This window comes from Neolamprologus multifasciatus, chromosome 10 (assembly GCF_963576455.1).
Source record: "Neolamprologus multifasciatus chromosome 10, fNeoMul1.2, whole genome shotgun sequence".
Taxonomy (NCBI): domain Eukaryota; kingdom Metazoa; phylum Chordata; class Actinopteri; order Cichliformes; family Cichlidae; genus Neolamprologus; species Neolamprologus multifasciatus.
Genome location: NC_140448.1, coordinates 11,462,469 through 11,477,849, shown reverse-complemented (window position 1 = coordinate 11,477,849; position 15,381 = coordinate 11,462,469). Strand labels below are relative to the sequence as shown.

Below are 15,381 nucleotides of genomic sequence, written 5' to 3'. Positions count from 1 at the left end.
TTTGGTAAGCCTGTCATAAAAATATCTAATTTCTTCTCATTTATTTTGTTGAATCCACAAAATATACCAAAGATAACACAGTTTGACAGACAGAAAACTGTGTTTTTGCACCTACAAGGTGATTTTCAAAGAGCTATTCAAAAATAACTTGTCCCAGCATGGTGTGAAGGTTGTCTTTAAATACAGAAACCAGATAAGAACTGTACGATTTTTTTTTAAATGAAAAAACAGGGGACTTGACCCTTCATCATCCACCTATTCTTCACTAAAACCTCATCAGAAATGGTCTCAGTGGAAGGATGGCTGACAAGAAATCATTCTCAAGGAAGGAAAACAGGTAGGCTGAGGTAATCCAAATTACACAAGAACTGGACTGAAAATCTGAATCTGAATTTGGAATTGTTTGGTTCACATCATTGTCAGTATGTGTAGGGAGGAGATCAAGAGGGAAGTACAACAGTGAATATCTACAGCCACTTGTAAAACTCGGTGGATGTTCTTTCATGGTTTGGGGCTTCATTTCAGCCAGTGGTGTTGGAAATCCTATCAAAATTGCTGAAATTATAAATGCAGAAAAGCCCGGCTGTGTTGAAAAATAAAAGTAGTCATACCAGATATTGACTTTCAACCTTATTAGAATTGTATAAATTCAGTCTTTGCCTTGTATTTCTTATATTTATACACTATATTTCCATAGCTCAAGACTTTTGCACATTATTGTAAACATCTTTCTCTCCCATAAACTGCTGCTTTATAGAAATATTGCCCTGTACACATAAAACAGTGTCATAATTCATCTTCAGTGTGACGACTTACTCAGAAACTCTGAAGCAGTTTTGATAAACAGGGTGAAAGTAAAGCCCTACACCTGCATATTTTCCACTCCTCATATTTACAGCTATAAAGGTTCTATATTAAACAAGGCATTCGTAGGAGATTAGTAAAGTGAGAACATATTTACGTTTAGCAAACATATTCAGACTGGGTCCTGTGATGTCAAACGACATTACAGGACATTTGAGAGGTAATAATCCATTTATACTGGACTCCATGAAAAGGTTAAGGAGATGGTGGAGGTGGTTTCACCACCTGCTCTCTAAAAACAGTTTCCTGGGAACACTCTGTGAGAAATATTTAAGCACACGGTCGGGCCAGTAAACAAGTCAGTGGGCTGGCTTCAACCAGTCTGTAGTGACCTCCCCTTAAAAAGACACTGAGCCCCCAGACCCGATCACCCCTGTGCTCTGAATACTGTGAACTTTAATCGGTACTCTATAAATATGGTCAGCCGCTGCATCACTTAAAGGTTAGTAGGGCACAGGTTTATGGCTCAGCATCTTTGCTTCATTCACAAAATCAACTCAGACTTGGATTGTCCTGGTTCTGCTTCACTGGATGATTAAATAGGAAAAGAATAAAGGGACACTAAAACTGCTTATTTTTAATATCTGTAGTTACCTCAAGTTTATAATGTGTTTCCAACTTCATCAACAGCTTTTATCATTTATGCTGACTTACAGTTTTTCACCGTACACAAAACAGATATTCCACTAAGACAGCAAAAGGCCCCGCATAGCAGAGATGACTCAGGGGTTTGCAGACTGTTCGGATTTAGCTTTGGCTTGCATTTTTCTTAAAACTTAGTGCTTATTTTGGCTCTCACTGGCTAGATGATATTTTATAATATTAGGTTAGATCAGTGAGCAAAGATCAGATCACACATGTTGTTAACGAGTTGATGGGTTAGAAAACAAACACAGGGATTATGAGGGATAATGTAACTGTTGAGAAGATACGGAAGGAAGAGTTCATGTAATGCACATGATGAAAAATGCTTGAATAGTCTGGAAAATTGCCTAATGTTGTATTCCAGAGAGCTTTTTTTGAACAATATCACAAATTTAAAAGATATCTAGCATGATAACTGGAAAGGTTCTTTATGCAGATACTCCTCAGTGTTTAGACCTTTGCCCTACTTCAAACGTGCGTCAGTGCTGACTGATTAGGATGATAATCAGCTGAGTCCTCCTAAAATTACATGTGACTCTTATGTTTGCTCACCAGCACCTGTTCCCGTCCTCTCGTCTACAACTGTGAAGAACTGGCTGTCATAACATGTTCATTTTACATAATGCGATTCATTCTCTCTGATGTCTCCCACTATGTCGCTCGACTTCAGTGTCTGGAAGGTTTCACACTTTAACAACTTAAATTTCCTCTTAACAGTTTTTGTTATTGGAATGTGTGTGTTTACTTTTGCACTTTATATGTGTCAGGCTCTAAAGATTACATTTCAAGTAATGTAACTTGATGTCTTCTCTCACTGGAAACACCCACACCTTTAAAACTTCTTGCACCCATTGTCATACAGACTGAGCCTTGGAAGACATTGAACTCCTGTTCACAGACTGAGTAGCACTAAAATTACTGTGAGGAAGCGGGACATAGTGGGTCACATTCTTGGATGGGCACTGCTTCCAGTCTGTGTTCAAGAATTATATAGTAAGCTAAAATATATATATATATATATATATATATATATATATATATATATATATATATATATATATGTATATATATATTTTAGCTATCTATATATATATATATATATATATATATATATATATATATATATATATATATATATATATATATATATATACACGACTGTGACACCACAGATGTAGTGGGTTGCTGGGCTTCATGACTAAAGTTAACCTCTGCTGAATGTAACAATACAGGCCCAGTGATGTTTATTAAGAGTGAATCTCTGCTTGCAACAAAAGTTTAATGCAAGTCAATGTTATTTGTAACAATCCAGTTAGAGAATCAGCAGCTGTAACTGTGTCGTTGAATTTGAGAAGGCAGTTAATTACATTACTCCTTTACATTACTGCTCACTAAGTAACTAAAGTAAAATAACAGTTCTACACTGTTTAATAATTATTTAAAATCACATAAAAAAATAGGCTAAGAATATTAAGTTAGGATAACATAAAACAGCATGTTTAAGTTCTGTTAACATAATCCCATTGTTAATGAAAAACAGCTTTAGTATTACAAAATAAAAAAAATAAATAGGATTACCTGAATTTAGCTGACCAAAAATATGGGTGGAATTAAAATATCTACACTTTTTGCCCATTACTCCATTTTCATCCATTTATCCAGTTAGGGATCACAACGGGGGATTAAGGCTTTTCGCGCTGTCACAGGGCAAGAGAGGGAGATACAACCCGCACAAGTCTGTCCCAGGGCAGACAACTACTCAAACCAGCAGCTAGTTAAAAATCACTTGTTTCTCAAACATGCGTGTCTTTAAGTTGAGGCCGCGGTACGTTGAGGCCAGGTAATGCAGACTGCAAAGGGGGCAGAGGGACTTAAACCCACCTCCTTTTTGCTATAAACTGACAGAGCTAGCCATCGCGCTACTATTCTTTACTCGGTTTACACTTGATATTCATAATAATCAGTCTCAGTTTTTAGTGTAAAGAGTCTGACTTTCATTCACGGTACTCCGAACTGCTGAAAGCTATGAAGTGTAAGCCGCTTTTGAATTGCAGTTGAATTTGTAGCCAGTAGATGGCGACGATGCTGTGAAATAATCTGCGTCAATCATCTGAGAAAAAGAGACCGTCATTTCAGCTGCAGAAGAAGAAGAACGCTAGCCGTTAGCTTGCCAGGCAAACGCAGTTTAACCAATGTCTGGCTAACATCGGTGTAGGTGTCGAAGAAAATCATATGCTGCGAAAGCGAGAGAAGGTCACATCAAAGAGTCCCTGACAAAGACCGGCCTCACTTTTGACAACATGGAGAAACAGTTGCATTTGAACCTGTTAGCCTCCAGACCTCCCATGGCAGGTGGTTTTCAGTCTGGCTCCAAAATGAAAATGGGGTGAGTTAGCTAGGATCTTAGCAGCTTTTTTATCGTGACGTTTAGTTGTGTGCACTATCACGCCGGTTGTGTTTTTTTATTCCCAAAGCCGGGGAGTGTAATCGTATATTTACACTCACTGAATTGCACTGCTTAACTGATTGCTTTAGCCCGGCTAGGTTAGCTGCATCTGCTACCAGAGTTTAGATAATCAGTGTTATACACCACTGATTGATTTAGCCTGGCGCTTTTGCGTGTTAGCATTTAAAATTTAAAAGGATATCCTTTCAGTCTGAAAATTCTGTTTTGTTTTTTATTACATTTTTTGTCTTTTTGTTTATTTTTCTATTTTTTTTATTATTGCAATGGTTGATGATGTGAAAAGAAGGGGAGAGTTATTTTTAGTCTGGAGGGTTTTTTGTCTTTCAATTGCTTCTACAAAGTTTAACAGTCCTGTTGCAGTGTTGAGTCACATCAGACATGGATTCGGTTACTTATTTGCTTTTGTTCTTTTTTACAGACCTGGGCGTAAGAGAGATTTCTCTCCTCTGCCCTGGAGTCAGTATTTTGAAACCATGGAAGACATAGTGGTGGAAAATGAAAACGGCAAAGATATATCCTTGACTGCTGTTCCAGTTTGTAAGAGGAAATTGAGCATGAATGACACACACTTTGGGTCCAAGTCTTCAGATTTAACTCCTGATATCATTGTGCTATATGACTAGAATATATGCAGAAGATTAATGTGCATTATTGTTGGACGAGCATCTTCTTACTTCATTATTCTTTCAATTAGTATTTCTTTGACCACTGTGAACATTTTCAGAATTTACTGCAGTGGCTCCCATGGTCCTGTGCTGCTCCTGCTTCACGGAGGAGGCCACTCTGCACTATCCTGGGCGGTGTTCACTGTGAGCTTCATAACTATTACAGACCCTTTATGATCTGTTAGCAGTCTACATTAAAGTTAACAGCAATGTTGGGCAGAATATTTATAAAGCTTTTTTTTTATATGTCAACATATCGTCTGTGATCTATTTAATTGAAATGATTTTTATCTATGTTCTCGTAGGCCATCATATACAGTAGGATTACTTGCAGGGTGGTAGCTATGGACCTCCGAGCTCATGGTAGGTTGCAGGACACAGCAAGTTTTTATTTTTGCACGTGGTTAGAGGATTATGGCCTCAGCGTACATGGAACAAATGAGTTAAATCTCTGTCATCACCTGCAGGTGACACTAGAGTGAAAAATCCTGAAGATCTCTCTGCAGATACGATGGCGAAGTAAGTCTGTAAGAGAACAGTTTTTGTGGGAATGATTTTTAAACATCTACTTCTTGGGTTTACATCACAGGAACATATGGGACGCCACAGAAGGTGGTGATGATCCAGCAGGCATGAGTTTAATTAAGAAAGTTTTGATTTCACCGCTCATTAAACGTGGGAAGAGTGTGGTGACTTCCTGTGGCTAACATTTGGATTATTGATTGCGGTGTAAAATGTAAAAAGTAGTTACAAGCTTCCTGATTAGAGTTTCAATCATAACTGAAAAACAGGCTGACAGGTTATATTCATGCTTCTTCTTTTTTTTTCTTCCCCAAAGGGATATTGGCAAAGTGGTGGAGGCACTTTATGGAGACAACCCACCTCCAATCATGCTTATTGGACACAGCATGGGAGGGGCCATTGCAGTTCACACTGCCACTGCCAATCATATACCATCCCTGCTTGGTCTCTGCGTCATTGACGTTGTAGAGGGTAAGCTCCACAGATAAGTGCACATTTCCAAAGTCGTTAAAGACAAATCCTGCGAGTTGCTTTGGTAACGCCTCAAGTCACTTATTTGGGCAGTTACTTTGAGGCCCTTACCTAAATGACTGAGGAGACTGAAAATGGCTTAAATGATCACCTAGACATAAAAACTCTATTTATAGAATCACCTGGCCAAAGGCACCAGATGGTTGGTGACTTTGTCTAAAATCAGGTTTCCAAAGTTTTTCCCCACAAGTTGTTCTTCTGTTCCGAATGGGCAAAGTCACATGTCAGTACAACTTCATTAACAGTCCAAATTTGATCAGTGACTGGCTTGTTCTACTAAGAGCACTTGAACAAATATTATGCGAATCAATGCTCTCAATACTGGGAACAAAGAAAAACAATGAGTATACTTAAACACTTAAAACTGTGTGCACGAGTCTGTGCAACAACATGAGCAGATCACATGATTGGGTCTTTTCCAATACAGAATGCTCTCATTGATTTTTATGAGAGCATTCGTCATTTCTTTCATTTTTTTTTTTTTTTTTTTGTTAGTTGTTTAGTTTTTTTAATGATGTAAAATGTAAGTTATTATGCTGAATATTGTTAATAAATGCCATAAGCACTAATTGTGGGTTTGTTAAATAATTTTGTTTGTGTTAACACTCAGGGACAGCAATGGATGCTTTGAACAGTATGCAGAATTTCCTCAGAAGTCGGCCAAAAACATTTAGATCTCTGGAAAATGCGATTGAGTGGAGGTAAATGTTAAACAGTGAGCCGCACTGCTGCATCTTTTTGTTTTATTAGATTACATCATACATATATATTCTGTCTTTTAGTTTGCAAATTGTGCCAAGTGTTATTTGTCCAAAGCACACTGAAATAACTTGCTTTATTTATTTATTTATTTGTTCATTGTAGTTCCTTACCTTGAAGAGCTTCGATTCTTAATTGTTGTATACAAGTGCCTAAAGGTTTTCTTCACCTTTTTCCTTTCAGTGTGAAGAGTGGCCAGATCCGAAACATCGAGTCAGCCCGGGTGTCCATGGGAGGCCAAGTGAAAAAGTGTGTCTGGGCTCTCTCTTCTCTGCAGTTTTTTCTGTGTGGGTTTGTGGCTTTAACTGACCGTTTCAGTTTCCTCTCTTGTGACTTTTACAGATGTGAGGAATCCAGCAGCAGCTCAGGGGTGTCTAATAGCATTGGTGAAGGTATTATAGAAGAAGAGGAAGATGAGGAAGCAGAAGAAGAATCCAGCAAGAAAAGAGCAAAGGAGGATGACCAGGAGGTTTGGTCTCTTAGTTCTTAGTTTTCTCTTGTCATCTGTAAGTGTTTTGGAAAGAGATTGAAAGCTATAAAAGAGTATTTGAATTCTTTCACACAGACGAAAAAGGAGAGCATCTTCACCTGGAGAGTAGAGCTTTCCAAGACAGAAAAATATTGGGAGGGTTGGTTCAAGGGTCTGTCGGCCCTCTTTCTCACCACCCCTGTGCCAAAACTGCTCCTTCTCGCAGGTTCGATTTATTCATATTTTTTTTTCTCAAATATCTAGTAGTTTAAATAGGACAGACACACTGACTGCACAGTTTTACGCCTGACTTATCTCGTTGTACAGGAGTGGACAGGCTTGACAAAGATCTTACCATTGGACAGATGCAGGGTAAAGTGCACAGATTGTTTCTCCCTTTTTGCAATTTTTTTGTAAGAATACACGCATTTAAAAAATATTATTTGTTTGCAGGAAAGTTTCAAATGCAGGTCCTCCCTCAGTGCGGTCATGCTGTTCACGAGGATGCACCTGAGAAAGTGAGCGTTCTTACCCGAATTTACTGGCGCTGTACTCATGTACTGTCAGAGGCCCATAACGTTATATATTTATGTATGCGTGGTGTTATGTCTGTTTTCAATTTTTTAACTTGCTCCTCTGACATCTGTTGCTAGGTAGCAGATGCACTAGCAACATTTATGGTTCGGCACAAATTCACTGAGTTTAAGGAGGGATACCTGTGGTAAGTGAGCTCACTACTAAGGAATGAGGTTGTTAAATTTCCAAGAGATGCATTAATTATATGTAGAATAATATGATAATCATTTCAGTTCTGCTTTAACAATAAAAATCTAGATTTTTTAAATTGGTTGATAGGGACTTTATACTTGCTTGTTCCTGTCAGAGAGGCTGGAATAAATGGTAATGGTAGAGACACATGAAGAATTCACCTAATCTTACTTCATTCCATTTTTCTTATCTTTTTCTGCAGCTAATTTCCAGTTTTGCGTCTACATATAGCCAGCAGCCGTAGAAGAAATGTCTCAAGATTCATCAACATCATTGTCCAATTAAGGAAAATATAGCTGCTATTATTATTATTATTATTATTATTATTATTATGCTTTTGTCATGTTGATATTTTTGCCTTTCTGCTTTGCCTTATTTTTATTTTAAATCATCAGATTTGCTTGTATGTTTCCTTTTTGTTTATATATATTTTTTAAATTTCTGATTTGTAATGCTCTCCTGTTTTATTTTGAGTGATTGCATCATTATTAATGTGTGTTTAATGTTTGAATTTAAACAGTGATTAAAGATGGATGCAGCCAGTAGTGTCACCCAGTCTTTTAATATGTGTGTGTTAATATGCATGTTGTACTTCTAGTTTTCTATCGTTTCTACGCTGTTCGCACTAGAATAACTACTAGAACGTTCTGCTGTTCTGAGTGAGTTCTGGTTGTTACTTTTTTTTTTTTTTATCCAGTAGGTGAAGTAAGTTGACCAGGTGCCCCAGTTTGTAAAAGCCTGAATGGCACATTCAGCTCTTGTCCAGCAATGTTTCAACACACCGTTTACAACACCTAGATTATTGAATCTTGGACACAGTTGGGTGTTCCAGCAGGGAAATGATGTTAAAATTGGTTTTGGAATGGATAAAGCACGCTAACAGTGAGTATCCTCGACCCTACTGAAAATATGTCCACTGCATTTAAAAGGTGGTCTGTGCCAAGAAACCCAAAATTTAAATGATTTCTGTCAAAAAGAGTGGTAAAAATATCCAGCCAGAATTATGCCAGAAGTTTGTTGATGGCTACCAAAAGCCAACAGGGGTTCAACCAAATATTAATAGAGAAAATGTGCACATTTGAGCCCGTGTGGATAAGAGATTTATGCTGTACTATCATTCATGATATTACCATAGTATTCATTCCCATCATTATTTTTTGTGAAGCATGTGTAGCTCATGTATGCAATTAGCCGGATCAGTGGCAGTATGAAATTGTATTAAACATTTCTTTTACAAAATCATCACAGATATGGAAATAAGTCTGAGATTCTGCAGATTAAAAATCCAAGGTTGGCTGCAGTTTCTAAACTTTATGGAAAAGGTGACATCTTTTTCCTCATGTCCTTCATACACTCCATGGAATAACAAAAGGTTTTTAATTGTCCCGCAGTGAATTATCAGAGTGAGAAATATGTTGCAGAGATGTGCAGTATAAACACCTGAATTATTAATGAGCCATAATGACTGTCCTCCAAAGAGCTGAAGCCTCTGAGATTATTTTGTGATCTGAGTCTGTAAACAGAGCTGACGTGCGCCGCTCCCAACAGGGGCAAAGTTTATGGGCCCGGCAAATTATGTTTTATTTTATTTTTATTGATTTATTTATTTATTTTAGAAAAGAAGAAAAGAAAACGGCAAAAAACAACTTTGCTGTCAGTGTTAGTTACACAACTACAGCCTCATGAATATGCAGGAGCTGTCCATGATGCAGTGGTGCTGAAATGCTGAAACGGGGTCAACAAATTGGTTCCTTCTATCAATAAAACTCTACTATATTACATGATATTACCTTATAGTGAATATCTGTCCAATGTATTGATGGGCCAGGGTGTTTAATACCTAATCTCGCAATATGACACAATTCATGATCCTCAGAGGATAAAACAGACCTGATGTGAGTAAAAAAAAAGTCACACTATGTAGTGTAATGACATTTCTACTTTGAGTTCAATTCTACATACGTAAGGCGTAATTGACGACTCCTTTGAACAGACATTACAAATAATAGCAAATTAATAATACATTAGCTCACTGAATTGGCACTGCGTGATCAAATCTTTAGGATTCCTGCTATAAACAAATGTAAAATGCCTTTATATTGCTTGCCTTCAACAAACAGTGCAGAACTGAGCCCAGCAAGCTCACTAGATTTAATGTAATGGGCACTCATGATATAACATTGTCCTCTGGAGCTGTACCTAAGGCGCAGCTTTCAAGACAGTTTTCCTCTGCACAAAATAGAGCAGGTATCAGTGGGCCTGGGCCACAAAAATAAATAAGAAAACTGTAGTTTTTAGTGTCTTTTTGTTCAGGGTTTTTGTTTGTTTGTTTGTTCTTTGCCTTAGCTTCTCTGATGACTCATTTGACTGAAATGATGGCTGCTTGGGGCAAAGTTTATGGGCGCAGCAAATTATGTTTCATTTTTTATTTGCTTTGTTTTAGAAAAGAAGAAAAGAAAATTACAATCGGTGTCACACTGCACTTCTGTTCTCTGTTGGTTTTAAAAGCATAATGTACATTAATCAAGGATCCATGAAGAAATGCCCTGGAGTTACCTGTTTTCTCTTACAATCTGACTGAAAAGATCCAGTTGGATTTTATGATCGTCTAGGTGAATCATCTTATTATGAAAAACAAGAGTGAAGTGATATTAGTGCTGTCAGCAAAAAGAACTACAAACAACAAGCCTCCAGCAGCGTTAGACCCAAAAGAAAAAAAAGAAATAGGTTTTAAAAATTCATATCTGCTGCCACAAACGGCATATTAAATATATGTTTGTCGTGTGATTCCCTTTTCAGGCTTATTTGTGTCATCAACTATTCACAGAGAAAACTCAAACAGCATCACTGATCTCTTTAATGACTCACATTAAATTGCCTATTAAAAGAATATCTGATTCTGGAGTGTTGGTGCAGCTCACTGGGTTGAGCAGGCAGCTTGTGTGCTGTAGAGCATGCACAACAGAGGTCTGGGTATAATCACCCCAGGTAATTTGCTGCACGTCTTCTCCCATGCTCTTTTTGAATGATAATAATAAAATTTCAAGAAAACAAAATATGTTAAAATGGATATCTAATTCCTTCACGAGAAGAGAAGAGCCCTTTATTGTCATTGTACATGTACAATAAAATGATGGGTGTTCCACACCAACTGTGCATGAATAAAATGTAAATGGTAAGACAGCAGGAATAAATAACAAAACAGGAGAAATATATACAAAACAAGTGAAGGTCACAGAATGTAGAACAAACTGTCTGATATCTTTTAATGGTAAGTGGAGTAAAAAAGTAGATTGAAAGATAACATCAGTTAGACAACTTGGCCAAACTTTCACTCCACAGCTAATGCAGAGTGTTGAGTGGTTGTGAAGCTGACACAGATGGTGATGTCAGGACGCGGCTCACCTATAAAAAGGACACGACAGGCTGCTCTTCTTTCCTCACATTTGTTCACCGAAACGTGTTTGCCAAATGAAGTCAAACCACACAGGTGACATGTAAGTAATATGTCTACAAAGTAGGGGTGCAACGATACACAAAATTCACGGTTCGGTTCGGTTCGATACTTTGGTGTCACGGTTCGATATTTTTTCGATACAAAAAAAATGTTCATGCCTTTTTATTAATTTGTCATTTATTAAATTTTCACGGCACATTCTGCACCACATCTCTGTGCGTTCATCATTTGTTTGAAGCCAGCTCACCTCCTGCAACCACTTTTCCGAGAATACGCGCTTCTTTTGTGGTTCGGACTCCTTCTGACATTTCTTTGGAGGTGGAGGAACATCACAGTAATTGCTTAAAGGAGCTTCTTCGACATCTTTAAGAGCTCTGTCTGTCCTCCTCCAGAAAATCTTAAGTACGCAAACACGCGTTGCAACTTCTTATCTTGTGCGGGTTTTTATTTTGACAGCGAATGCGCACCTGCGGACCACTTATGTGCAGCCCTGGTTATTTAGCTCGTCATATTGCAGCCACAAAAATTCTTTTGTCCATGAAACCATAAAGCTGCTCTTTCTTTTTGCCTTATAGTCTGATTTGTCATAACGTTTCCGTTTTGTGGTAAGCTTTTCTTTGGCTGTCACTTCTTCACCCTGACCTGTCTTATTTGGCTCAGCAGAACTAAAATATATATCCTGCTGCTTTTACACACGCACTAACATAACGCTCAGCGATTCTCTGCGCGATCAACCTCTCACATGTTTAAGCTGCAGGAGATTTCACTTGTCATGTTTGCATAGTAAGCTAACGATTGATAAGACGATGTCAGAGGAATTGGTGCGCAAATTATCATCACTCACCAATCAGTACTGTCGCTCTCTATACACAGTTCACGCGATTGCAAAGTGAAAGCAAAAAACAAGCGCAAATTCAAACGCGGAATCACTCATCTTTGGAAAAGAGAGTTTATTATGGAGAAATGTCTCTTTCCAAAATAAAAGCTATACTATACGCTTCTTCTGGGCTATATTCTCAGCAGCATATTAAACATATCAGGTCCCCATAAGGAGAATCATGTGCTAACGGCTGTCTAAATGACTCGGGTAACGTTTGTAGCATGCCTGCTTGTTTTTGTCTGCTTCCACTTGTCTTTGCACTAGGATGATGTCCGAGTAAATGTGCAGTCATATTGGTTGTGTTCCCACTAGTGCTGTCAGCGTTAATCTGAAATGACATTAACGTCACAACACGGCAAATCTCCATTAACGAGCTACCGCGGATCACCTCATGAGTGGGGCTGGAAGACGTCAACACATTAACGAGCTAACTGCGCTAACACACTAGTTCCCACCAATTGAGCATTGCTGGCACATCCAACATACTGTTTTACTTTTGTCCATGACTCGCTTACCTTCAGGGTCATACATCACATGAAAACCAAAATAGTTCCAAACGCCAGATCTGAATGAGGGTGGGGGAGGTTCAATTTGCCATGTTGCAACTAGCCTAGCTTCTGTCTCGCTAGCTTGCCCTGCGCTCAGTGAATCTGTGTTCGACTACGCCGCCTAGGCTGCACTGTCGAGCGCAGATCCACTGAGCGCTCAACACAGACAGCATCGTCAGAAGGAAAGTTGATAAAATAAATTAAAAATGTTGTATCGTTCGATACATATGCGTACCGAACCGAAAGCACTGTATCGAACGGTTCGATATCGATACGAGTATCGTTGCACCCCTACTACAAAGCATATAACTTCATAGTTTCTATCTAGGTTTGGCACATATTTCTCACTTTGATGCTGTTTTTTTGTGAGATTTGACAGAATCATCTTGCACAATCTACACTTTTCAGAATTGTTTATAATATTAAAAATCAGTCCGTGTTTGTGTTTTTCATGCCTTTGCAGACACAGTGCGAAACTGCAGTCATGAATGCCACAACGGCCGAGTTCCAGTCATCGCGGTTTCAGACTTCAGTCAAAGCTGCGCTGTCTATGTTGCCGTGTTTCTTCTTCCTGTATGTAAATGCCATCATGATGTTTGCCCTGTTGAAGAAGCCTCTGTTACTAGAGTCCTCCCGGTACATCCTGTTTGGTCATTTGCTCATATGTGACTCTGTGCAGCTGCTGCTGACTATGATGCTTTACATCTTTGCCGTGATGACGGTCAGAATGATCAACTATGTTTGTGTTTTTGTCTCACTGGTTGCGGCCGTCACTGTTAAAATGTCTCCTCTCAACCTTGCCGTGATGTCTTTGGAGAGATATGTTGCAGTTTGTTTTCCACTGAGGCACCCCAGCTTTGCCACGCCGAGGTCGACGGGTAAAACCATTGCCGTTATGTGGATGGTGGCGTCCTTAGACTCATTCATACAACTTTTCCTGTTTGTCAGGATGGAGAAGACGATCTTCCCTTTGCAGTCGTTCTGCATCAGAAACAGTGTTTTTCGCCTAGAAGTTTATGTGACTTTAAACATGGCCTTCACCATTCTCTACTTTGGGTTTGTGACTATGATTATTATCTATACATCATATACACTGCAATCATGATCACTGTGAAGTCAGCCTCATCTAGAGGACGTCATACCAATAAGGCACCCAAGACAGTGCTGCTACATCTGCTTCAGCTGTGGCTGTATCTCACCTCCACCCTGTTTAATATGATAAACCCCAGCATGATGTTGAAAGTGCCTCCTGATGTTGCTGTTCATGCTCAGTACGTCCTCGTTGTGGGTCTCATCATTTTCCCAAAGTGCTTGAGCCCGCTCATATACGGCCTCAGAGATCAAACTCTCTGCCGTGTCTTCAAATACTATTTTACATTTGGCTTTAGAACCAGTGTTAAACCATCACCGTTGTCCTGATTTCAGCGCTAACTGTGTTCTAACTGTGTGGTTTAGGGGTTACAGCCTATGATATGTTTTTATAAAAATTTGATCTAGCCAGAGACAAAGATGTTTTTTTTTGTTTATGTTACAGAATTACAGATATTGAAAGTGCAACATAGTTTTGAATATTTATCCTTGTATATGAACTTAAGCTCTGCAGGGTAGATTTTATTTATTTATTACAATGTCTGTCTTCTACTAGCTTTATTGTCTAATCTCCTGTTATAATAAAGAACAAAAAACATGTTAAAAATGACATCTGATTCTGGTGTAGTTGCTACATGGACACACTCTAAATGTGGCTGATTTCACAAGAATCATGACAAGGTTTTAGAAATGTTATCTAGTGAGAGTTATTTTTGTGTATTTATGTTACAGAATTGGAGATACTGAATATTTTTATGCACATTTGAAGTGCCACTTAGTTCAATCCATAACAGAATTTGAGGACATATTCTGTACTCATATCCTTTCTAAGATCAGTTCTTTTTATTGCACTATTAAAGTTCTGCAGGGTCGACTTTGCTTAGTCATTTCAAAGACATAAAGTGCAGCAGCCTTTCAGTCTCTTTTTTATTGTTATATGTTGCTTATCAGGTAATTTGATTATCAATTTTAGGGATGACTTTTATTATTTAATAGTAATAATGACAAATGTGCAAAAAAAAACAACTTATTTGTAAGTTAATTTATACTTATGGGTTGGGGGTGAGTAAAACTAAAGCAAAGTTATGGTACAAACATGTTGATTCAAACAGTGCAATTAACTATCTCTATATTACATGTCGTGAAATATAAAATCTATACAAGAAATAATAATATCATTTACTTTTTGACTGAGTTGCTCATGTGTGATTATGCATTAACATGTGTCATAAAGGGAAAAACAAAAAACATACTTTTATTCAAGTCTTTCTTTCCCTTAATTATGAAAAACAAAAGCATTTCAAACACATCTGCGTACGTCATCTTATCCTTTGTGGAAATACTTAATGCATTCAAGGTCGGGCAAGAATAACTGCTGATGTAAAAAGAAGGAAATTGTTTGTCTGCTAACTAATCGCTTTACTTATATAAGAAAATATTAAATACTAAAAGAGATACATAGACTTTTCTTTTCAATTAGATTTTTTAAAAAATGATGTAAGCTCATAATAGATCTCTGCCTTTTGATTTTTTTTCCACACAAACAGACCAACTGATTTTAAGATTTAAAGATAATAATAATATTTCAAGTCTACAATTGTTAGTGGCTTTTTTATAGTCTTTACCATTTGCTGGGCGTGTGTTAGTTAAACCGGAAAGATGAAACACATGTTATTTAACCTTGAATAAAACATTATAGAGTCACTATAAAGTAACT

The 15,381-nt window shown here is 37.8% G+C and overlaps 1 protein-coding gene and 1 pseudogene across 1 annotated transcript; both read left to right on the top strand.

The window, feature by feature from the left end:
- The first annotated feature begins 3,615 nt into the window (after window positions 1-3,615).
- On the top strand, window positions 3,616-8,232 carry ppme1 (protein phosphatase methylesterase 1). Its single transcript, XM_085175435.1, has 14 exons — window positions 3,616-3,895; window positions 4,395-4,490; window positions 4,695-4,785; window positions 4,947-5,004; window positions 5,109-5,160; window positions 5,480-5,634; window positions 6,305-6,395; window positions 6,637-6,702; window positions 6,796-6,922; window positions 7,019-7,148; window positions 7,250-7,294; window positions 7,376-7,440; window positions 7,576-7,643; window positions 7,893-8,232. Exons 1-14 carry the CDS (start codon window positions 3,810-3,812, stop codon window positions 7,894-7,896), a joined length of 1,134 nt encoding a protein of 377 aa, XP_085031561.1. The 5' UTR covers window positions 3,616-3,809; the 3' UTR covers window positions 7,897-8,232.
- Window positions 8,233-12,875: 4,643 nt separating this feature from the next.
- LOC146509656 (odorant receptor 131-2-like) lies at window positions 12,876-14,629 on the top strand (annotated as a pseudogene).
- Window positions 14,630-15,381: the final 752 nt, after the last annotated feature.

Coding starts and splice junctions, on each gene's coding strand:
- ppme1 (XM_085175435.1), top strand. CDS start 3,810: ATGGAGAAACAGTTGCATTTGAACCTGTTAGCCTCCAGACCTCCCATG. Junction 5,635..6,304: donor CGTCATTGACGTTGTAGAGG/GTAAGCTCCACA, acceptor GTTAACACTCAG/GGACAGCAATGGATGCTTTG. Junction 6,396..6,636: donor GAAAATGCGATTGAGTGGAG/GTAAATGTTAAA, acceptor TTTTCCTTTCAG/TGTGAAGAGTGGCCAGATCC.